The sequence below is a fragment of the Lucilia sericata genome, unplaced genomic scaffold (genome assembly GCF_015586225.1).
Source record: "Lucilia sericata isolate MDLA Ls3-8-SP2 unplaced genomic scaffold, ASM1558622v1 Contig002952F_arrow, whole genome shotgun sequence".
NCBI classification, from domain to species: Eukaryota; Metazoa; Arthropoda; class Insecta; order Diptera; family Calliphoridae; genus Lucilia; species Lucilia sericata.
In genome coordinates this window covers 1-24,790 of record NW_023996600.1, presented here as the reverse complement: position 1 = coordinate 24,790, position 24,790 = coordinate 1, and the positions used below count along the sequence as shown (strand labels likewise).

Genomic DNA, 24,790 nt, shown 5'->3' with positions numbered 1-24,790 from the left:
AAATAACTTTTTTAACAAATCTGTTATAGTTTTTTTATTATTATTTTTTATACTTTTATGTACACAATGCTTAAATAACTAAAATATGATTTCACATTCCCAAACTAAGAATTTGATTTTATTTAGAAACTAAATCATATCTGCAGTTTTCTTAAATAGCAAATTATTTCAATTACAGAAAAATAGATTATTATGTTTTTTTATTTTTAAAACTAAGCTTTAAAATAAAAACTAAAATTCTCTGATAAAATATTTAAAGAAAATTAAACATAAATGGGGGGATGGAAACGAAATTTTTCTTTTAATGGAAAATTTTGATGAAATTAAAATTACAAGAAACCAAATATTAAAATAAGAACAAAGTCTATATTTTAACAATTAAATTAAATATATGCATATATAAAAAACATTCATTTGTATAATTAAAAAAAAATCAAAAATGAGGATAGGGTGACGAATGGAAGAAAGCGAAACTAGTGTTATAATTTATATATGAAACTAATCCCGTGTACGTAGACCCCAAATTGATGTGCGTCTAGTGCCCACCGTGGGACGAGCCACAGAACTGTGTATAAATTTATTAATACCGATTTTAGAAAATGTATGTTCTAACATTTCTAAGGCTGAATCGGTAAGCATGCCAAAGATATCTAAATATGTTAAAGTAGACATATTGCGCAGTTCTCTGTAAAGGAAAAATGTAAAATTATTATTTATTTAAGTTAATTTTAAAGAAATTTACTTACATATAGGCAGAAGCAGGTATTAAATAACACCGAGACAAAGATAAATATTCGAGCATTTTAAATTTGCCAATTATACCAATAGCATTGCCAGTGAGGCCAGTACAATCTGATAAGTCTAACTCTAACAGTTGCGGACAACGTTTAGCTAAACTGGCAAGATCTGTAATAATAATTTTATGCAATAATTAACGATATTTTATAGCAACTTTTTGTTCTAAAGCTTACGTGAATCAAACATAGTTTTACGACAGCCTGCAACATTTAGACGCATTAAATTTGGCGTTACATTGGTTACCAAAGATGTTACCGCATCGACTGATAGATTAGTCCAGGAAATATTTAAACTATTTAGTTGTGTTAAAGTTTCCATCATTTTTCTAACACTCCAAGCTTCCAAACCAGAACACATGGCCAAATTTAGTGCTTCCAGTCCTGTGTTTTTGGCAATTTCATTGCAAATTTCATCATTTAGAGCAACATGTTCCAGGCTAAGTTTTTTCAATTGACGACAGCGTGATAAAAGCATCTTTAATGATGGCTTGGTTATCGATACCATACTCAAGTCTAAATACTGTAGTTTGGCTTCAAAACTAGGTTCTGTTTCTAAAAAATGTGGTTCAAAAACTGGATGGTTAAGCTAGAGGTAATAAAAACAAGTATTTAATAAAGGTAAGAGAATATGTTGTAAAAAAAAATTACCTCCGCCTGTGCTAAACGCAGTATAACAACACCCCGTTTTAAAATATTCTCCATTGCACCCGGTTTTATAGAACGGCCACCCAAATCGAGTCGTGTCCACAGTGATTCATCACTGGCACAATTGTTAAAGCGACGACAGACATAGCCGCAACGCAAAAGTGTTTTCTTAGGAAGCCATTTGAATATCTGCAAAATAATCTCATCTGATAGAGTGTTAAAATGATCTTTCCCATCGGGATTACGTTCACGCATGGCCTGATTGCGAAATAGAAAGAAATTTTCATTAGGAACAAAGCGTTGTAGATGTTGTTGTTGTTGTTGCTGCTGTTGAACCAATTGACATTGTTGCTGAAATAGTTTATTATGCATCTGCTGTTGATGTTGGGGTTGTTGATGTTTTACAAGAGCTGCCTGTTGACTGGTCGATGGTAACATTGATGGCGATTGAGATCTTGTGGTAAAGAGTTCATAAATGTCGACTGAAAGAAATGGTTGAAAGGGATTCATTTTTAAAAATAATTTTGTATAAAAAACTTAAGGTAAAAAGTTGAAATTTTCGAAAATGTTTAAGTTTTTGTATAGAAAATTCATAGTTATCGATAAATTTTCTTAAAAAAATTATTTTAAAAGTTATTAGTCAATATTTATTCCTGTCATAGATATATTTTTATAGATATTTCGAATTTTCTATAAAAAAATCGATACCTTTTTTAGAAAATTTATATTATCAATAACTATTCCATACAAAAATTTTTAAGTTATCGATAGATTTTTTATGGAAAATTAAAGATATCAGCAAATTATCTAAATTGAAGTTTTAATACATTTTCTAAAAAAATTTTGAAGTTACTGATAAATTTTCTATAAAAATTTAAGTTATCGATAATTTTTTATAGAAAATTTATTTAATCAACAACTCACCTGTTGCTGCAACTGCATTTGTTGCTGTTGTTGCAACTGCAATTGCTGCTGCTGCAGTAATAGCTGCTGTTGTGTATTTCTTAAAAAGCTGTTACAAGCTACTGTAGCCAAAGGACTTCTTGTATTCTTTCCTCCACTTGATGGTGAATTACTATTATGATTATTACCAGCTCCAACGCCTAGTATGGCGATCTTTTTTTGTTGTGAACCTGATGCCGTTACCCCGACAGTATTGTGTGGTAATTGAAATTTGTCCATTGTCGTTGTTTTTAGTTTTTGTAACGTTTGCTGCTGTTGTAACTGTTCGTCCGTATAAATGTCAAATGATGACGATGAATTTGAATTGCTGCTCATGTTTAATCTATGTTGCTGTCCATTAGTGCTGTTGTTGTTGTTCAAAATTGTCGATTTAGCTTGTGCGTCATTGGGGTCTAGAAAACTATGATTACTAGCATTGTCTGTGGTTGCATCTAATATGGAAGTATCCATATTACGATAAATTTGTCTTTGTTGATGTGAAAATTTCGGTGCATCGAGATTCGGTGTTGCTTCGTTTGAATTTTCATCAGCTGTTGGCAATGCAATAGCCGAGGCTGCCGATGAAGAACTTTCTTCGGAATCCAACATACCAATACCCATTTCTTCTAAATATTCGTTAGTTAGAGCAGAAGGCGATGAAGTGGTATCTAGTTTAGCTAATTTCCAACTTGGTGTTTGTGTTGAACTCTTGCTGGGTAAACGTTTTCTATATTAAAGAAAAGGAAATTTACATTGTATTATGTATTTATTAACAAATAGGTATTTATTTATATCTAAAACTGCACTCTAACTTACATCGACATGGTATTCATTGGATTAATAACATTTTTAATAAACTACAAAACTTTAATAAAACTTTCTACGTGTACATTATATAGGGTATCAATAGAAAATCTCTAATACAATGTAGTATCCATTCTATTCCCACATCTCCACATATGCCGTAGCAATGTTCACATACAATCAAACATATAAACATAAACAAAACATTGACATGCCAACATTACAACAACCACAACATTATATACAACCCACGCCCATTTAATAACAAACAAAAAAAATGCACTAGACATTTTTGTATTTACTATATGACCCAAAAAACATTAACAAACACTTAGGGGTCATAAACCTTTTTAATTTAATTAAAATCAGCATATATTTTATTCAAGCAATTTGTATAAATTACAATAATCTTACACAATTATAAATAAATCATATTGACGTTAAGAAGATGATGAATACAAAAAGACAAGAATTACCCAAATAGAAAACTAAACACGTAGAAAAAAATCAACAAGCGGCGGCGGCACTAAATTTATTACTTTTACAATACAGTTTTCCAAACCAATAATATTTTAACATTTTTCGATTAGTTTAATAATAGTGAATTACTTTTGTTAGTTTATTATTAAACACTTTAATTGATATATTTAAATAAATAATTCACTTTTTTGTTTAGTTTATTAACTGCAACAACTTATAAAATTGACATTGCATTTTTGTTGTTGTACTGAAAGAACCGTGTTACCTATGAAAAACATGGTGTGGTCATAATGGCGTTTTTATATGTTAATAAATTACATTTTATTTTTGCATCAAATGTATGAAGAAAAGTTTAATGCTATTTTAAATATTAAATTATCGTTAAAAATGATTTTAAGCAAATAAATAGACTTATTTAGCATTTGGTGGTCTCAAATAAAATTATTTTATAACATTTTAGCTATAAACCGGTTTCTTATATAAACATAATTGTCAACACTGTTATAAACAACCAAAATGTCGATAATACAGAGCAGCTAATTGACATTTCTCTTTAAAAACTTTCATACAAAAAAAAAGCTAAAAATATCTCTTATATTGACACGTTTCAAAGAGAATTTCATGCATCCACCGAAAATAAATTAATAAAAACTACGCAATTTCCCACAAATTGTTTGCTAAACAAAACATAATTGATTATTTACATATTTTTATCTATTATTTAATATTTTTTCCCTTACTCCCCATCAGCTCGATCACATCATCTTACCTTGTTCTTGGACACAAATTCTCGTTGTTTTCCTTCGATTTGATAGATTTGTTGTTCATCGTTTGTTTTGTTTTTATACAGTTTGTATTTTTGTTTATAAATTTTTCAAAACACACTATTCAATTAATTTTTTTCCGTTTTGAAATGAAAATTTTACTTAATATTTAATTCAACAAGTAATATTTTTTGTGTGATTATATAGACCAGCAGAAATAAAAAAAAAAAAACTAGAAGAAAAGAGGCGCGAGGAATATTATAGTGTTATACACAACAGAGTTGTATAATGTATAACACTTTAAAGTTAAATACATAAACAATGTTGTTAACGATATTGAGTTTCTTATGCGTTTTTATCAATTTGTTTTTTGTATAAGATTTACATTATATACATTTTGAAATAATGTAGCGATCCGAATAGATATATACAAAACATGTTCGTGATTATAGGCTGATCCAGAAAAAATTTGCATAATTATTTGTATACATACAGTATTGTTCGAAACCTAAGCAACTTTTTTTGGCATTGTATACAAAGTGCTATATTTTCTATTTTAATTGATTTATTCAAAATTATACCTATAATTGATAATAATAATATTATGTGTCTACATTATAATAACAACAACAAAAGTTTAAATCCATTTTGCTGTGAGTTATAAGAAAATAATAACTGAATTAACTCCATAAATAGCTGTTCGAAACTGAAGCAACTTTTTGATCTTCATATGAAAATCTTTGATCCTTTTGAGTTCCAAACACATTTATGGAATAGATTAGTTACTAGTGTAGTTCGTAATGAATCCCAATCGGATTTTAAGCCACTCGCCAGCTGTAATGTTTTCTAAAACTGCGAGTTTCGACCCAGCGCTTCAGAATGCCGAACAGCATCTCTAAGGGGCTTGAGTCAGGAGATTTTGATGGACAATCAAAGAATTTGGGTCCCATTATACGATAACTACTCTTAGATCAACTTTGCTAAAGGATTTGGTTCGTTATCATGCTGAAAATCGCAACAAAGTAATTTGTTCTGTTCAATGTACTTAATCCTTTGGTTTATTTTGTTGGCCAAAAATGTCCCAGAAAGTAAAACAATCCAATTTTATTTGTATTTCAACATCAGGACTTACTCTACTCACTAAAAATCTTGCCCATAACCTTAATTGTGTGACCTCCATGCTTTTTTAAGTCTTTAATGTACGATGATGTAACCGCATATGAATCCCGCAGTGACATGGCACAGAGTTTACTTAAAGAAATTCGATTTTTTCAAAAATTTTGTACAATTTTGGGTAGAATATTGAAATAGATTACGCAAGACTAATAAAAACAGTTTTATTTACAAACGGGTCCACATTTTCCGTCTTAAATTCAAACAGAGTATGCGAGGCTCAGAGGCTGAAGGAAATATTACAATATACCCTTTTAGTAAAGGCCCAATAATGAATGGAGAGCAAAATTTTAGGGTGTGGCTATGTTTTTTAAAGAGAAGAGTTAGTCCTGATGTTGAAACACAAACAAAGTTGGATTGTTTTTCCTTTTGGGACGTTTTTCGCCAACAAAATGAATCATATGATTGAGTACATCGAACAGATCAACTTACTTTATTGCGATTTTCAGCATGATAATGAAGCAAAACCTTTGGCAAAGTTGATCTAAGAGTTGTTATCGGGTAATAGGACCCAAACTCTTTGATTGCTCATCAAAATTTCCTGACTCAAATCCCTTAGAGATGCTGTTCGGCGTTTTGAAGTGCTGTTTCGGAACTCGCCGTTTTGGAAAACATTGCAGGGGCGAATAGCTTAAAATCCGATTGGGTTTCATTACGAACTACACTAGTAACTAATCTATTCCATAAAGGTGTTTGGAACTCAAAGGCACCAAAGATTTGCATAAGAAGATCAAAAAGTTGCTTAAGTTTCGAACAGCTATTTATGGAGTTAATTCAGTTATTATTTTCTTGTAACTCACATCGAAATGGAATTACAATTTTGTTGTTGTTATTATAACGTAGACACATAATATTATTATTATCAATTATATAATTTTGAATAAATCAATTAAAATAGAAAATATAGCACTTTGTATACAATGCCAAAAAAAGTTGCTTAGGTTTCGAACAATACTGTATATTATCACCTAGAGGCAATGGAAGGAAACTGATTGCCGTATTCAGGGGGTATCCTTGAGATATATACTTATTATTATACCATTGATCTTAGCAGAATCACTACCATACACCCATAATAGAGCGCGATGTTTGTTAGGTGTGCCTTTCAGTGAATCTCTTGTTGTCTCCACTATGGTGGCCGAATATTTACAAGAAACAATTGTTAAGCCGTCTTTTATACAAATTTATAGCTTTGTAGAGAATGTCTTCACGGACCTAGAGGATATAACCTGGCTAGGTATGTAGATGTTGTTTGGGCAAAATATTGGTACTAACCATTGTGGGCTTTATGTCGACTTTAGATCCCTTATAGTTGTCACACTATACCAAATAAGCATTCTTGCTGGAATTAAAGTTTAAAACAAGTTTAATTCCAGTCAAACATTCAAATTTCAAGAGTTGAAATTCACTTTCATTACACTTTAATTCAATAGCATTCTCCAGTGAAAACGAAACTTGAATTCAAGTCGAAAATTACAATGTTTTTACAGTATAATTCAATGCACGAAATCTATATACATATATAAAATTCTAACGTTACTGACTGACTGACTGATTCATCATCGCACAGTCTAAACGGTTTTAGCTAAAGAGCTGAAATTTGGACAGGAGGTTGGTCTCCCACCAAATAGAGCCACTAAGACGGAATTTTTGGAAATTCGAATGATTAGGGGGTTAAAAATGGTAAAAACGGGTAAATTCGATAACCTCATATCTCCTAAACTATAAAAGATACAAAAACAGTTTAAAGCTTATCGTCATTCATTTAAAAAATAAGCGGACAGGTGTCTGGTACTTTTTTCAAATTCGGGTAGAAATAAACGGGTAGAAACTGTAATTTGGTACTTCTTTTGCATCCCATGTATCTTTTAAACCAGAGAACATTAAAAAAATATTTTTGAATCCTTCATAACTTGACGAACAAATAAAAATATGAATTTAGTACTTTTTGGATATTCGGACGTTTAAGGGGTGAAAATTGTACCTATTTTTGGTACTTTTTTATAAAACATTGTGTTATTATTGGTTTATTAACTTATACATATGAATACATAATAACGGGTTCCCAATACGATGATGCAACTGGTACTTTTTTGACTTAGAACTTAGAAACATGTAATTCAGCACTTGAGAATCTATAAAAGTGGACATTTTGGTACTTTTTCGTTATTCAAAAGGTACTTTTTGAGTTTTCTATTAAATTGAACATAGAAACATGTAATTATGCACGTAGAGCCTGGAGTAAATGAGAATCTATAAAATGGCACTTTTTGGTACTTTTTGGTACTTTTTCGTTCTTTGACTGGTACTTTTTGAGCTTGCTACAAAATTTGAACCTCGAAACATGAAATTAAGCACTTAGAGCCTGGAGTAAATGAGAATCTATAAAATGGAAACTTTATCGTACTTCGACTGGTACTTTTTGAGTTTTTCATAAAATTAAACCTAGAAACATGAAAATAAAATGTAGAGCCCGGAGTAAATTATAATCTATAAAAAGGGACTTTTTAGTACTTTTTCGATCTTCGACTGGTACTTTTTGATTTTTTTATAATATTGAACCTAGAAACATATTAGGAATGTACAGCCCGGATTAAGTGATAACATATAAAATGGTACTTTTTGGAACTTTTTCGTTCTTCAACTGGTTCTATTTGAATTTTCTATTATAATGAACCTAAAAACACAAAACTAAGCAATCAGAGACTTGAGTGAACGAAAATTTAAAATGGAGTATTTCTGGTAATTTTTCGTTTTTTAACTGGTACTTTTTGAATTTTCTAAAATATTGAATATATAAACATAAAATTAAACACGCAGTATCCTAATTGAACGAAAATTTATCTCGCTTACGTCCATTTTGCAAAAAAGACTCGATATCAATCGAAATATCTATAGGCCATAACTGACCCTGCCCCCTTCAATAATTGATTTTAACGTTTTTTACGTACTTAATAATACCATAATAAAACAATTTTTGTTGGAACGAAAATATGTAATGCAAATATGTATATGAAATCTTCTTGAGAAAATTACTTAAACGCACATAAAGGGATTTCAAATGTCGATGTCGACGAAAAAAACATTTTTAGGAACCGAAACCTACATTTATGAAAAATAAAGTTATTAGGATCGGTCCGCCAATATAATCCTCTTACAGAAAATCAGTTTACAGCTAATACATCATTCCAAAAGTTATCATTATGATAGAATTATTGTAGAATTAAAAAAATACTTTAAATTATATATATTATTGATCCAATTCCACATTTAAGTCCCTAATCCTAAAATCACGGTGACGTTCTTTTAATCTAATGGTCCTATTAATCTAATGATCGGACCACTTCCGAAATTTGCTTTTTTACGACATATGATTTGCCGAATATAACTCTTACTTCTTACTTATTTTAATCATAAATTACCGCTAAAATAGGAATAGTCTGCCTTTAGAGTTGCGAGTTTCCATACATTCTAATAATGTTTTCAAAGTGAAACTTTTGGAATATTTTTCAATCTCTTTGTGATCCCTTTAAATGATGTTGTTCTGGAAGAACTTTAACATCCATGTAAACATTTTGGGTAATAAATTGGGGGACTACCAATGAGGGGAGCGGAAATTCTTCAAATTTTGCACGAAGAACTTTAATATTCATCTGAACATTTTGGAGAAAAAAGTGCGGACTTTCATCTGGGGGGCTTGGAGCTCCCATATGAATTAAATAGAAAAATTCGTATATCTGAGAAACTATTAGAGCTAGAATCTTCAAATTTTGCTGAAGAACATTTAGAGAATAACGGGCGGACTTTCGATGAGGGGCTTGGTAATTCCCATATGAATTAAATACAAAATTTTGTATACCTGGGAAACTATTAGATTATTCAAATTTTTCATAGATTAAATTAAAATCTTAATTAACGTTCGGAATAATTGGTGAAATTGCAATAATTAGCGTGGAATCTCCCATATGTAACAAATTGTATATCTGGAAAACCATTGTAGTTAGAATCATCAAAATCGTTAAGTGGGTTTCTTATTTATATTGCTTTTAGGGTAGCACAGCACACTGGGTATAGCTAGTAAATAAACAAATAAAATATCTTTGTTTTTACGTTATTGATCATTTTCTTAATGCAAAATTTTTTAGAAACTGATTTTCTGCAAGATGTTTTATATGGAAGATAGGGTTAAATATCGGCAGATCCTAGTAAAACTTGTAGAAAGGATTTGTTTTTAATTTTTAAGAATTTTTTATTCATCCCTGCACAATTTCTCACACAACTTTTGAGCTTGCTATGTTTTGTTGTTATAAACAATATATTTGCTTCCAAAATCCCACTTTCTGATCTCTCGGATTCCGTTTTTATTTAAAATCGTTGAAAAATTAAAAACTAAACGTAGTTGAAAACCTAGCCGGCTTACAGTCGATTTTAAGCCGCCGCCGACATATTTAGTGTCAGTCGCCGCCGCCGTTAATATTTGTCGGCGCAGGGCTCTGTACATAATGTATATGCATAATTATAATCAGGGTACAGATAGCGATCGAATTCAATTCGCTCGCGAGCGAGTTTAATTCGAGCGATTTAAATAATTCATTTTCCGGCGAATAAATCTATTCGACTTCGATTTTTAAACTCGCGATAAGAGTTGAATATTTAAAGAGCGTAAAATAGAACTCGCTCGCGATTCGAGTCAAAACGAGATAATCGCGAGTTTTATAATTTTGTAAATTGAATAAATTTAAAATTTATAAGGCTAATCAAGGATAAGAAAAGGACAGAACCAAAGAAGGGGCCCAGTAAAAGAGGACACAAAGACAGAGAGGGACAGGAGGGGCGGCAAAGGAGGAGACACGCGACAGACAGAAACAGACAGACAGACAGACGACAGACAGACAGAAACAGACAGAGACAGACAGACAGACAGACAGACAGACAGACAGACAGACAGACAGACAGCAGACAGAAGACAGACAGACAGACAGACAGACAGACAGACAGACAGACAGACAGACAGACAGACAGACAGACAGACAGACAGACAGACAGACAGACAGACAGACAGACAGACAGACAGACATACATACATACATACATACATACATACATACATACATACATACATACATACATACATACATACATACTACATACATACATACATACTACATACATACATACATACATACATACATACATACATACATACATACATACATACTACATACATACATACATACATACATACATACATACATACATACATACATACATACATACATACATACATACATACATACATACATACATACATACATACATACATACATACATACATACATACATACATACATCCATACATACATACATACATACATACAGACATACATACATACATACATACATACATACATACATACATACATACATTACATACATACATACATACATACATACATACATACATACATACATACATACATACATACATACATACATACATACATACATAATACATACATACTACATACATACATACATACATACATACATACATACATACATACATACATACTACATACATACATACATACATACATACATACATACATACATACATACATACATACATACATACATCATTCAACACGTGTTTTATTATCTTAATAATAAAATTTTCCAAACCATTTGATTCACAATCAATAATCTAACTGCCTGTTTCACAATATCGAAACTACATTTTCTTTCTTATAAATATATTGAAAACAAAAACAAAATTTTTAATTTATTTGTTGTTTTCAATATATTTGTTTTCAATATATTTGGCATTTAGAGAAACAGGCAGTAATAAATAAAAAAATGTTTAAAGATCACTTGCATGTCCATCAATATACACATGTACATACATAACTACAGATAAAAAACATACACATTTAAATAAAAAGGTAGACAATATATTTCTTATACTTTCCCACTTTTGCTTTGTCAGACCGTCATAAAACCTACGGCTACACAATCACACATACATAATTATTTCCCATATTATTAGTTCTTTTTTACTACCACAACAGAACCTGTTTCTTGCACACACACTTTGCTGATTTTCGGCTCGAATTTAACTCGAACTCAACTCGTTTTCCACTCGCTCGTAAGCGAGTTGAAAAAACAAAAACATGTAAATATCGGTTACGAAGCGAATTCAAAACACATAAAACTCTAATTAAAATTGTGCTCGCGTGTTGAAAAATAAAACTCGCGATTTTGAATTTCAAAAAATTTCAAGCGATATAAATAAAATAGCGATCGCGAGCGATATTTTTAGCTACCCTGATTATAATAATAATTAAAATTTAAAACACATTAGAAAATTTTGACGGCTTACACCCAATTAAAAGTCACCGTCGCCGAAATTTTTAACGCCGCCGCTGACGTCGATAATGTTTATCGGCTAAGAGGTCTAAAATTCAATATGGCGGTTGTTTAATTAAAAATACAAATTTATAAGTTTTGCTCCTCATTTTACGTGTAATTTTAATTATTTAAACATTAAAATAGCGCAAAATAGTAACAATTTTTCATTAAATGTGCTAAGTGATATATACTTTATATATTTACAAAAAATAAGATGGCTAAAATCAAAGAAAACACTAGAAAAGTTGCTGCTGCTAAGAAAGCAACAACAATAAAAGCAAAAACAACCACGCCTGTGAAAACAATGAATGGAAAAGTACATAAAGTGCGTGTTAATGTAAAAAATATGAAAAAATCTAAAGAGGAAACCTCAAAAATAAATTCAATTGAATGTAATGATCAAACTGTATCACCAAAAACTCGTTTATGTTTTGTTAAATTACGACGCACCCTCACTAACAATACCAGCAGCAGCTCATACAACAATATTAATAACAACAACAACAACAAAACATTGCAGGCACAATGTAAAGTAAATGAAAATAATAATAACATAGAAGTGAATTCCCCAAAGCTAGATAGATCTACAGAGAAAACAAAAAAAGCAGGAAGACCAAGGAAAAAGCCCCTTGAAATTATAAATAATGCAGCTATTCCTGAGAAAGACGAAAATTTTAATGGTAAAACTTTGGCTGCAGCTTCAGAAATTCGAGATAATTTTGCTTTCAATATGAATTCTTCAACTAATAACTCTCCAAAACGTTGTTTTATAAAACTAAAACGTACAGCTAAGCAAACAAACAAAAAACAACAACAACCCCCTGAGGCTGAAGGTTTAAAATCGCAAAGATATAAAAGAGCTGCATTAAAAACTAATGGTTTAGAGCCTAGAACTCCTAAATCTATAAAGAACTGTGTAGTTAAATTAAAAAATACACCTCAAAAATCAAATTCAAAAGTGGTGATCGAAGAACCATCAACACCCAACTCTGCCAAAAAATGTGTAGTTAGATTGAAAAGAACACCAGTTATTGGAAAAGAAAAAGATTTCGTTATTGAACCAAATACTACTAGAGCATGTATAGTAAGATTACAAAAAACCCCAATTATACTGGGAAATAAAGAAAATACTGGTAAGTTATAGAAACTATTCATTTTTATTAAATTCAATTTCAATTTCAAATTCTTTATTTCAATAACCTAGCCTATATAGGCCATAATCGGTTATAAATTTCTACTTATGAGATTATAAATTTTATATAAAGATTATAAAGATTATAAATTCATACAGTTAGTATTTCTTGCAATTGCCGTTTTTGTTTAATTTTATTTTACTTTCTGAAATTGTGCAAATACATATTTTAGTTTATTTTTTATTTGTTATACAGTTTATTAAAACAGTAAATTTTCTATAAATTTTCTTTAAGTTATTATTATTAACAATTTCAGAATGCACAGAACCAGTAGCACCAAATCATCAATCCGCAATAGAAGTAAATAAACGTAATAATTTTCATAAATTAAGTTTAACAAAATCACTAAGGAAATCTCCAAAAAATAAAGAAATAGAAACAATAATACATTCAAAACACAATGGAGACCAAGAGACAAATAAACTAGAATCGGAAACAATTAATAATAACACAGAAACCAATAATTTAGTTAATCGTTTAAAACCTCAGAACTGTATTAAGCATTTCGCTAAATTATCCTTAAGACGAACAAATGGACAAACAAATAGAAATCTAACAACAAATTTGGAAGTAACACAATTTGAACCTCAACAAAATTCTACAATTTGTTTTGAACCAGCAAGAAATTCCACTTTATTAGAATTTGGTTTTACTAACGCCAAAGATAAAGTAAAATCCAAGCAAACTTCTAAAGACAAATCTTCATCTCAAAATCTAGCCAATAAATCTGAAGAAATAGTTGATCTATTAAATTCTCTAGATGAAGATGATGACCTTTTATTAAAGTCACCAGAAAAGCCGAATAATGAACAGGAGGAAATTATGGAAATACCAAACGAAAAAGAAGTTGAGGAAGGCATTGCAACAACTCAAAGTAATAGAAGTCCAGCAAAAAATCACACCCATAAATTCTTTCATCGTCATAAAGAAGATGCTGCAGAAAATATGACAAAAGCTTTTACTGAACCAAAACCTAAATCGTCACCTGCAGCAGCTAATGGCAAGAAACGACGTTTTTTGACAAAACGTTCTACTGTGGCAAAGCGAGATAATATCTACGAATTTTTATCACAATCTCAAACTTCCGATTCAGATGGTACAACAAAAAATACCGATCCCACAGCTGATATTATTAAAAAACTTATAGATCAAGGAAAAGTACGTGTGGCCACAAATTGTAAAGGAAAGGGTAAACCGGTATTTAAACGCAAGCCGCCACCGCCCAAACAAATGAAAAAAATAAAACCAACTGTGGACAAAAAATCAAAAAATACCAGGAATAACAAAAAGAAACCCGTAGTCACTAAGGAACATGCAGCTATAATAGATGATGAAGTTGATGTAATTCACATGGATGATGATTTTGATAATTATGAACCACTTTTACCAGATAATGACGACAATATGGAAAATCAAAGAATTGAAACGGTTAATAAGGCGTTAAACCATAATAACAATAGACATCATGTAAATGATCAGGAAGGTACTTTTAGTCGCTTGGCTAGAAGTGTACTAATAAATGAAGCGGGACGTTCCGATTTGCAAAGAAAAAATGCTTCCTTACTATTAGAAATGGTAAAGAAATTTGTTAGTACACCGAAAAACAAACAAATGCCTTCAGCTCAAGCAGCCTTAGAATCAGAATTATCTCCCATTCCTATACCGCCACTCAGGCCAGCAACAAAACCCTCACCTTGGCGCGTTGATGAAGATGCTTATTTACCTAAAACTTTCAATTTTGCTAGAAGTTCGGGAAATTTGCCATCATTTTCTAGTGATTTCATACCATCAACACCGAGAAAAGAAAAACCGAAAAGTCAAGCGACTATAAATTCTAAATTTTCTCCTATAATAGGTAATCAAAATACATCCAATGTAACACCTTTTCAAAGTCCTCTTCATAATAATGTAGAAAACATACAAGCACAAACATCCAACGAAAATTTGCCTGCACAAACACCTAATCAAAATGAACCATCTGTTCTCTCATCATTTTCATCCAACGATTCAAATGCAGAAAATATGCCACCACCTAGACCGTTACAGGAAAACAATAATGAGAATGAAAATATATTTGCTTTGAAACAACTTCCAAATCCTCGAAGAGCCCTCAACTATCGCAGTCCCCTGAAAGCCATTAATATTTTAGAAGTAGTACACTTACCACCCTATAAAAGTTCCAATAAAACACCCAATTCCAAGGAGCCGGCAACAGAATCAATTGAAATGTTTGGTTTTGAAGAAAACTTAGGTGATGATTCTTTGCAAGTCGATAAAAGTGTTGCTTCCATTAGTGCTTCACCTCAAGCTGACATTAATAAAATAACTAAAAACCGTCCTAAAGAAGACCTTTTCGGTTTTGAAGATTTTCTATCTCAAACTGAATATTCTAGCCAGGAAAATGATGAAACAAATAACAATGACATTACAAACAATAATCAAAATTTAACTATACACGATAAACTGCTAGATTTACGTAAACTAAAACCTGCTGAAAACGATATTGAATTAAGTAAACTTAAAGAAAATAACAGAAATCCTTTAAAAACCATATCTCTATTTGATGAAGAGGCTGCCTCAAAAGCAGATGGCTTTAGACAAAGAGGTATTAAAGAAATGCTATGCTCTACTCTGATAAATCCAAAGCCATCAACTAGTAAGGAAGCTTTAAAGCATTTAAATAAATCAAATTGGAAACATTCAAAAAGGCCAAATTTTGGAGAGGAGTTAGATTTAAGTGAACTCTTTAAAGATCCTGAACCAGAAACAACTTTCAACGAAAATGTAAGTACATATTATCATTATATAAATAATTTAAGCAATTAAAGTATTTATTTTTGTTTATTATCTAATTAACTAAAATAAATATTTTTATGGTTTACTAACCAGTTGCTATATTAAATTGAACTTTTGCAACAATTTTAATTTGTTTGCAACTAGTTCAGAGTCAACAGGGCCGCAAAGATTTAAGTTCTTCTTTGTTGGTAGTATAAAGCTCATACATTGCTCTTAAAAATATAATTTATTTTTTGTTCACTTAATTTAATACACCACTAATTATTTTTAGGATGCCCATCGTACATATATACGCCCCTATAAGCGTAAGCGTCGTTTAAAGCAAAATAAATATGTAATGTTTTTAGACAGTGATGAATCCGACGACGAAAATCATTCGGCTGAGCAACAAAAGCATCAACGTAGTCATGAAACTGATACTAGTTCGGAACAGGCTCCAAAAAAGAAACGTCAACGCAAAGAGCCCAAAGAAAAACCAGAACTTACTGAATTCGTCGAAGAGTTTAATGAAATGTGCAAAGAAGTTGATAGCTATGAGTTAATTGTGGAAAAGAGTGCATGAGAATTCAATAAAGTATGTATACTTAAAAATATATGTATTTTATTAAGAAATCATTTCAAATCCTATAAATATGTTTCCGTTTTAAATTTTTGTTTAGTTTAATACTTTTATTTGCCTTAAAAAGGATTATTATTTTAAATTTATGTATTTCGATTATGTTTAGTTTATTTTAGTTGAGCTGTGTTTCTGCAATTTTATTTTTTAAGTATTTTTTAACCTATTTTTCGTTTTGAGTGTATGTTCCAGAAGAAATATATTGATTGATTCAATATGCCTTATTTCTAATTATAGAAATTATTATTTATTTTTGTTTTGTGTCTACAACATGTCAAAGAACAATTAATTGTTGTGCTCAATAAAAACTAGATATGAATTTAAAACGACGCCTTTCCGCGACAATTGGATCTTTGTTTCGAATATAATCGACCACCATACATTGCCTATTTGATTGTCATTTGATTTAAATGAAAAAAGTTTGAAATGTTAATTTCTGAATCAGAGCCTCTATTGTTTGCATATTAGTGGATATTCATGCAAATACGCTTACCTTCCCCTAAAAAGATTTTCATAATTCTAAGCTTTCATATATGTAGCCTAACGAACAGCTGACGTCTTTTTGACACTCTCTCATTTATTTACAAGTGACTAAACAAAAGAGAGATACAAAACGAAATAATTTGTAGCAGCAGAAAAACAATCAAATCCACTGTGATTAATGGATTTTTGATAAATTTTTATAAAAATTAGAACATTAATTTAATTATAAAATAATTAGAAATAAAGAAAAATTAATTACAAAACCATAAAGTTTATAAAAACAGCAATATAATGGAAAGTCCCTATGCACCATTAAGTGAATCCTGTGCGAAAGCTCTAGGTGATAAAGTTTATGATAAACGTAAATTGGCTTCACAGGAAATAGAAAAGTAAGTTGTTTTTTTAGTAACTTAATAATGGATTAATAATCAAAATTTCCTAGAATGGTAACGGATTTTAATATAAAAAACAATTCAGCACAAATACGTAAACTAATAGAAGTATTGTCAAATGATTTTGCCTCTTCACGAGATGCTAACAAAAGAAAAGGTGGCCTAATAGGTTTGGCCGCCACCAGTTTGGGTTTGGGAAAGGTGGGTGTGTATACTACATAGTGGTTGAGTTAACATTATATTTATTTTCTCTTAAGGATTCCTCTAAATATGTCAATGAACTGGTTACTCCCATACTCAATTGTTTGAGTGATCAAGATTTACGTGTACGTTATTTTGCCTGTGAATCACTTTACAATGTAGTTAAAGTGGCACGTTCCTCCATTATACCCTTCTTTCCTGATTTGTTTGCGGCCTTATCACGTCTAGTTGCAGATTCCGATCAAATGGTTAAAGATGGCAGTGAATTGTTGGATCGCTTACTTAAGGATATTGTTACCGAGTCATCGCAAACCTTTAACCTGGAGGCTTTTATACCTTTGCTAAAGGAACGCATTTATGTCAAGAATTCTTTTGTTAGACAATATGTTATCTCCTGGATTTCTATATTAAATGCTGTGCCTGAAATTAATATGGTCATCTACTTAACGGATATAATTGATGGTCTCTTTACCATGTTGGAGGATAATACCCAGGAAATACAAAGAATGTGTGAAACTACTTTGACACAATTTCTTAAGTCCATACGTAATGATTCCAGTTCTGTCAAAATGGAAGATACCATCAATATACTCATAACACATGCACAATCACCAAATGAATTGATTAAGGTGGGTTAATAGAAGTAAATCCTGAATTATATTTTATAAATAATCGTTTCTTTAGTCTATAGCCATTACCTGGATACGCGAATTTGTTATAATATTTGGCTCGAATGTTTTACCCTATGCCAGTGGTATTTTCACCGCCATTTTACCCTGTTTAGAATATAATGTGGACAATATGAAAAATATTAAAGAATGTGCTGTTTCGGTTAATAAATCTATGATGAATTTAGTTTCCTCCAAAGAGCATAAATCGAAAAATATTGAACAAATAGAGTTACGTTCTATAATGGCTGTATTGTCACAATATCTAACACACAATTCGGTACAAACTAAAGTGGCGGTATTGGAATGGATACACCATTTACTTATAAATTTTCCCAATGAAGTAAGTTTTTAAATTAATTGAAACTTAACAATAAAATATGTTTTTATACTTTTTTATCTAACATTTTAGATGGCCAATCATACCACCCAATTGGGTAATAATCTTTTGAATATTTTGTCAGATAATTCAGATGAAGTGGTTTTGAAATGTATTTCCGTTTTGGCAGAAATTGTCAATTCTCAACACTCTAAAGGTTAGTTTAATTATTTAGTGAAAATGTAATAGGTTTATTAATTTTCTGTTTTTATTTTAGAAACCACTGATTTCAATAAAGCCCATTATCGTAAATTTTTATTAAGTTTAGTTAATTTATTCAATGATGACAAAAGTTTCTTAGACAATCGTGCCAGTCTTATAATTAGGTATGTTTCCTTATCAATTTTTGTTAAGCGTTTAATTTGCATTGTAATTTTCTTTTCCTTTTTAGGCAACTTTGCGTTTTATTAAATGCTGAATATATTTATTTGACATTTTCGGAAATCATAGCTGAAGAATTGACAAATCTTAAATTTGCTTCATTACTGGTACGTCTGCTAAACAGTATATTGATGACCTCTTCAGAATTATTCGAATTACGTTCTTTCTTGAGAGATATTTCTTGTGAAAAGTCGGCTAAACTTTTTAAATGTCTTTACATAAGTTGGGCTCATTGTCCCGTCTCTACGCTTTCTCTGTGTTTGTTGGCTCAAAGTTATCAACATGTTTCGGAACTGGTAGTGTTATTGTAAGTTTTTCCAGACTATAGACCGGAGTACAAACTAGACTATAGGATAGGTTATAGGCAGGACTATAGACTAGTCTATAGACTATAGCCTAGACTAATCTAAGACATAATATACACTATAGATTAGACTATAGCCATATATGATTATGAGCACTTATCATTTGTTATTATTTAAACAGTGCTGATGTGGAGATAACATTGGAACTCTTAAATGAACTGGATAAGCTGGTGCAGTTAATAGAAACGCCCATTTTTGCATGTAAGTTTTATAATATTTTAATGGCAGGTTTTTTTTCTTACATATAATTTTCAGCTTTAAGACTTACTTTGGTTTCGAAAGCAAATAATTGTGCTGATGCCCAGTATTTGGCACATGCCTTATTTGGAATACTAATGTTACTACCTCAAACGGATGCATTTAATATGCTAAAGAATCGTTTGCAATGTGTACCCAATTACTGGGGACAACAGCCCATGTAAGTTATGGAATGATTTTAATATTTTAAATACATCAATTATATTTATTTCCTTCCTCTATCTCTCAGCAACGAAAAACATTCCCTACAATATAAAAGTAATATAAATTTCGAAGAATTATTGGAGCATTTTAAAAAGATACAAAAAGCCCATCGTGATCAGCGTCTGACACAACGGAAACGCAGTGTTATAGTAAATGATACTGCTATATAAACAAAGTTTTTTTTTTTTAGATTTCTTACAATATTAAAATTTACATAAATTATTACATTTTTAAGCTGTGATGCTAACAAATATTTATAATTTTACAAATATTATGTTGTAAATTTTCATTATTATTTAAAATTTTTATTATTTCTATTTTTTGCGATTTTTTTTTTTTATAAATTATAGAAAAAAAGTTCACAATAAAGGCTTTTTATATGATCTTGTTATTAATGGAAGATAAAGAATATTAAAATATTTATTTTAAATCAACTCAAATATGTACTCTTCATCATCTACAGAGTAAAATTTAGTTAAACTCTTCATCATGGCTTTTCTCTGTTCTATTTACATTGTCTTTCCGGCAATACCTTTTTCTCATATTTTTTGTGAATTAATATTATTAAAAATGTTAAAAAGACAAGAGTTTCTCTTCTAATTTATTTCAATTGAAAAAAAAAAAAACGTTTTCTGACGCATAACGCTTGTCGACAGCGCTTGCAATTGTAATCGTACTATAACAATGACTAATCTACTACCTCTTTTATACAACTGTGTGTATTAACTACAAATTACTTCACTACTGAGAACGAAGAAGAGAGCAAAACAATTGTCAATTGAAATTGTCAAAAGCATCTGATTAGTTTAATTACCAGCAGCAGTCACTTTTTCACAAAACACTTGTGTGTTGTTAAATTTTACGTTTTAGTTTTATTTTCGAAACAAAAATAAAGTGTAACTAAAAGTTTAAAGAATCAAATAAACAAAATGGGTAATAAATCTTCATTATTGTTGCGTCCCGAAGAAATTGCACAAATTCAAGAGGAGACTGGCTGTAAGTACTAAAGAAATCTCACATCTCTACTATAACTTTCATCATCATTCATCAGTAAAACAACCTTCAGCTAGAATAAATAAACGAATTCATATTACGGGGTCAATTTTGAAGTTAGTAAAATGTACAAATATTTCAATTACTTTTGTATTTTATCAGATAACAAGTGTTTTTTTCATATTATTTATTATCTTAACTATTATCTTTATTTAAGCAATAATGAAAAGTACTATGTATTATTTATTTTCATTTAGCTTCTATTTTTATACCATTAATTGTTATTTAGTTGCTAATTGACTGTTTAACACATTTTTAAGTTGAGCTAATAGAAAAGTAAAGTCGGTCCAGAACTACTTGATGATACTCTACAGCGTTTTGACAAAATTTCGGGGGTGTTAAGGTTTGCGTCACATTTATGGCTAAATATAGACGAATATTAAACATTTTTACAAATGACTGGAGTTTATAGGTGTTGTAAACCTTTTACATTTTACTATAGGCACATTCTTCTTGATGAAAACGATTATTTACGTGTGACTTTGTAACAACAATAATAGATAGTTCCGTTAATAACCATCAGTTCGACAAAGAGTTAAAGCATTTGAAAATGACAGTCATTTCCACTAGCGTCTAACCCCGTTGTTGCCTTTAATTTGTCTTTCGTCATGAATGTATTCTTTGTAAACGAGACTGAACAGTCATTACTTGAGTGTCGCTTTTGTAAGCGAGAACGGAGACAATAGTCAGTTTACTGTCCAAAAGTAATCTAGAATGTAGACACTTAATAAAAGAAAAGCGAAAAAGGTTCGTTGCCATATATAGACTCCTTATGACTAGATTTCTGACTGTCTCTTTATAATCTATAGAGTGATAATTGACTTCCTCCTAGGACAAGTACATGTTCAAGTAACTAATCATTTGGGTAGTCGGAGGGCTAGTTCGGGACAGTCCCGCGAACTGCTGGGTAGTTTCAGTCAAATGAGTGCCACTGTTCTTGTAGGTTTGTGTCTGTGTTTCTTTCGGCCATTAAATTGTTTATGCTGCATTTAGATAATAGAGATGAATATGTTGAGAAACTAGAAAAATAAATATTTTTGTTTAGTTTAAGCTGTATTAAACAAAAAGTAAGTAAGAATATATTTCACAAATTAATGTAGAACATAATTGAAATTTATTTATTTACTATGGAAGGAAAATTGTACAATAAAAATGCTTAAAATTTGTTATAATGGGTGTAAGTGTATGTATTATGTATCCCTAGAAAAGTCTTTAGAACGATCACAAGATATACAATTATTGTTAGCAAATAAATTTTATTTTATTACATTTATCTAGTCATTAAACTAGGTATTCCAAATCACATTTGTTGTATCAAAAGTTTTATGAAATCTGGAGCAAAGGGAACGATTATTTAGTTATTATTCCCATCTAATTAAATTTTTAAATTTTCTTTCATATTTAAATATTTTATTCAAATTACAAAAACTTAATACTATTTTAAAGGTTGTTTATAAACTACATTACTACAAAAGAAAAAAACTTAAATGCAGTCAACAGAAAAAGTATATACATACATACATACATACATACATATGTATTTCAATAATTATTTTGTTTTAAATCATCATCACGTGTTGATGCTTTTATGTCAAGTGGAAAATTTTGTTTGTTTTGTTATTAAAATTTCTAATTCGCTTATGACTTAAATTCATTTATTTATTTAACTAAAATAGGCACATAATTTGACGTAATGTTGAAAGCAAACGTACGAAATCGTATTTCATTTCAAGTTGCTTTCAACTATAATTTTTAATATGTGTTCTAAAATATTTATTAAATTATAATTACGTTATTTTCTTCTTAGATATTTAGTTTTTATTTGATGTTTATCTACAGTTTCATACGTATTAATGGACGTGTATATAATATATAATATTGATAAATATTTTTTTAAAGGTGATAAATTTATGAGTGTCAGCTTTCAAAGTTCTTATTCTAAATTGTATATTATGCGCAATTTATTGATAGTGATTTTTTTTGGAATGATAAGAATACAAAAACAAGAAGTAATTAGGAAACAACTTGCACTAAGAAGAAAATAATTTAGAATTTTTTTTTTAAAAGCTGAATTAAAGAAATACAATTTCATATTACAAGAAATTATATTTATGGAAATATTCTACATTATTCAAAAATTTCCACTAAAAATCTTTAATTTCATAAAAAAAACCTCCATTATTATTAAAAATTCAAAACATTCAGTAACAATTAAAAATGTGTTACTTAAAATTCAACATTTTTAATTAAAATTAAAAATTTTTGCTTAAAATTCATAAAAATTTTTGAGAAACATTGACTTTATTGTATATAGAAAACTTACTCCAAAGAATCACGACAATGTTCCACAGAACGGCATCCAGAAGTTAAGGCAATGTCACTAGTTCCATGATTGTTGTTTAAAAATCTAGAGTGTATCAGTTTGCATTCGTTCGAGAGCTACGAATAGTCAATTGAGGACAAATTTTAAAAACTCATTTCAATCATCGATTCGCTCATTTACATGTTTCACCTCCCCCCATTTGAAGCAGAACCAGTTTATAAATAAATTAATTACCACTAACAATAACAACAACACAACACTTTCAGTTACTCCCAATCAAATTGAACGTTTATATTCACGTTTCACTTCTTTGGATCGTGGTGATTGTGGTACCTTATCACGTGATGATTTTTTGCGTATACCAGAATTGGCCATTAATCCATTGTGTGAACGTATTGTTCATGCCTTCTTTGCCGACAGTACCGATGATCGTGTCAATTTTAGGCAATTCATGAAAGTATTGGCCCATTTCCGACCAATTAAAGATAAAAAGGAAAGCAAATTGAATTCACGTGAAGATAAATTGAAATGTAAGTACAAGGTTTAAACAAACATTAAAAGAAAATAAATTTAAGATTAAAAAAAAAAAAATCATTTAATTTTCCAATTCCAGTTGCCTTTAAAATGTACGACTTGGATGATGATGGTGTCATTAGTCGTGATGAACTCTTGAGTATTTTACACATGATGGTCGGTGCCAATATCAGCCAGGATCAATTGATTAGCATAGCTGAACGTACCATTTTGGAGGCAGATCTCTGTTGCCAGGGTAAAATTTCCTTTGAGGACTTTTGCAAAGCTTTAGAACGCACTGATGTTGAACAGAAAATGTCTATACGTTTCTTGAATTAAACCTATTGGGCAAAACAGCTTTATTTAATTATTTACACACAGAAAATATACATACATACAAATATTTTAAGGCTTTTTTATAAATAGTAAAAAAAAGTATTAACTTTAGAACAGTTTGTTTTTAATCTTATTTTTGTTTTTAGTTTAATTTTTTTTGTGCATTATTTAAGCTTTTGTTAAAATTTCCATTCATTCCGTTTGCTAACAATGAGTAGTGTTTGTTGTATAGAATGATTGAAAATGGCCTTTTTTAATATTATTGGTATTAAATTTATTAAGTAAACACTGAATATCAAAAAAATAAAAATGTGCAAATTGTGTACTTAAAAAATTTATAAATATGGAATTTATTTCTATTAGTAAAATGTTTAAAATTGGAAGTATGTAATTGTGGGATGAAGGAAAAGATGGTTATTTTCGGCAATTTTAGTTGTGTTAATGAATATTTTTTTAGTTATTACAGCATATATTTAGGCATTTCATTTAGTGATAACCCAGCCAATATGTTATGAAATTACTGATTATGTTCGAGTCGTTTATGGCTCTTCCATATGAATAAAATAGTCGCAGACGTACTGCGATCATAAAATATATTTTATTCTATTCTATAGAA

General features: G+C 30.0%; 4 protein-coding genes and 1 long non-coding RNA gene across 5 annotated transcripts; 3 read left to right on the top strand and 2 right to left on the bottom strand.

The window, feature by feature from the left end:
* Positions 1 to 402: 402 nt before the first annotated feature.
* LOC119614484 lies at positions 403 to 4,689 on the bottom strand. Its single transcript, XM_037970607.1, is given in 7 exon segments — positions 403 to 685; positions 747 to 906; positions 972 to 1,383; positions 1,446 to 1,900; positions 1,903 to 1,924; positions 2,367 to 3,111; positions 4,438 to 4,689. Coding segments are annotated over 7 exon segments (2,040 nt in total). The 5' UTR covers positions 4,497 to 4,689; the 3' UTR covers positions 403 to 498.
* Positions 4,690 to 11,932: 7,243 nt separating this feature from the next.
* On the top strand, positions 11,933 to 16,849 carry LOC119614483 (probable WRKY transcription factor protein 1). Its single transcript, XM_037970606.1, has 3 exons — positions 11,933 to 13,146; positions 13,463 to 15,990; positions 16,274 to 16,849. Exons 1-3 carry the CDS (start codon positions 12,228 to 12,230, stop codon positions 16,562 to 16,564), a joined length of 3,738 nt encoding a protein of 1,245 aa, XP_037826534.1. The 5' UTR covers positions 11,933 to 12,227; the 3' UTR covers positions 16,565 to 16,849.
* Positions 16,850 to 17,207: 358 nt separating this feature from the next.
* On the top strand, positions 17,208 to 20,350 carry LOC119614485 (protein VAC14 homolog). Its single transcript, XM_037970608.1, has 10 exons — positions 17,208 to 17,490; positions 17,544 to 17,694; positions 17,751 to 18,323; positions 18,379 to 18,705; positions 18,775 to 18,898; positions 18,959 to 19,067; positions 19,133 to 19,429; positions 19,609 to 19,688; positions 19,743 to 19,905; positions 19,975 to 20,350. Exons 1-10 carry the CDS (start codon positions 17,393 to 17,395, stop codon positions 20,117 to 20,119), a joined length of 2,067 nt encoding a protein of 688 aa, XP_037826536.1. The 5' UTR covers positions 17,208 to 17,392; the 3' UTR covers positions 20,120 to 20,350.
* Positions 20,351 to 20,710: 360 nt separating this feature from the next.
* Positions 20,711 to 24,241, top strand: LOC119614486 (calcineurin B homologous protein 1-like). The gene is made up of 3 exons (XM_037970609.1): positions 20,711 to 20,945; positions 23,592 to 23,855; positions 23,939 to 24,241. Exons 1-3 carry the CDS (start codon positions 20,879 to 20,881, stop codon positions 24,175 to 24,177), a joined length of 570 nt encoding a protein of 189 aa, XP_037826537.1. The 5' UTR covers positions 20,711 to 20,878; the 3' UTR covers positions 24,178 to 24,241.
* LOC119614487 lies at positions 21,959 to 22,696 on the bottom strand. The gene is made up of 2 exons (XR_005232329.1): positions 22,271 to 22,696; positions 21,959 to 22,021 (listed from the first exon to the last, which is right to left on the bottom strand). It is a non-coding gene; the product is annotated as an uncharacterized LOC119614487 (long non-coding RNA).
* Positions 24,242 to 24,790: the final 549 nt, after the last annotated feature.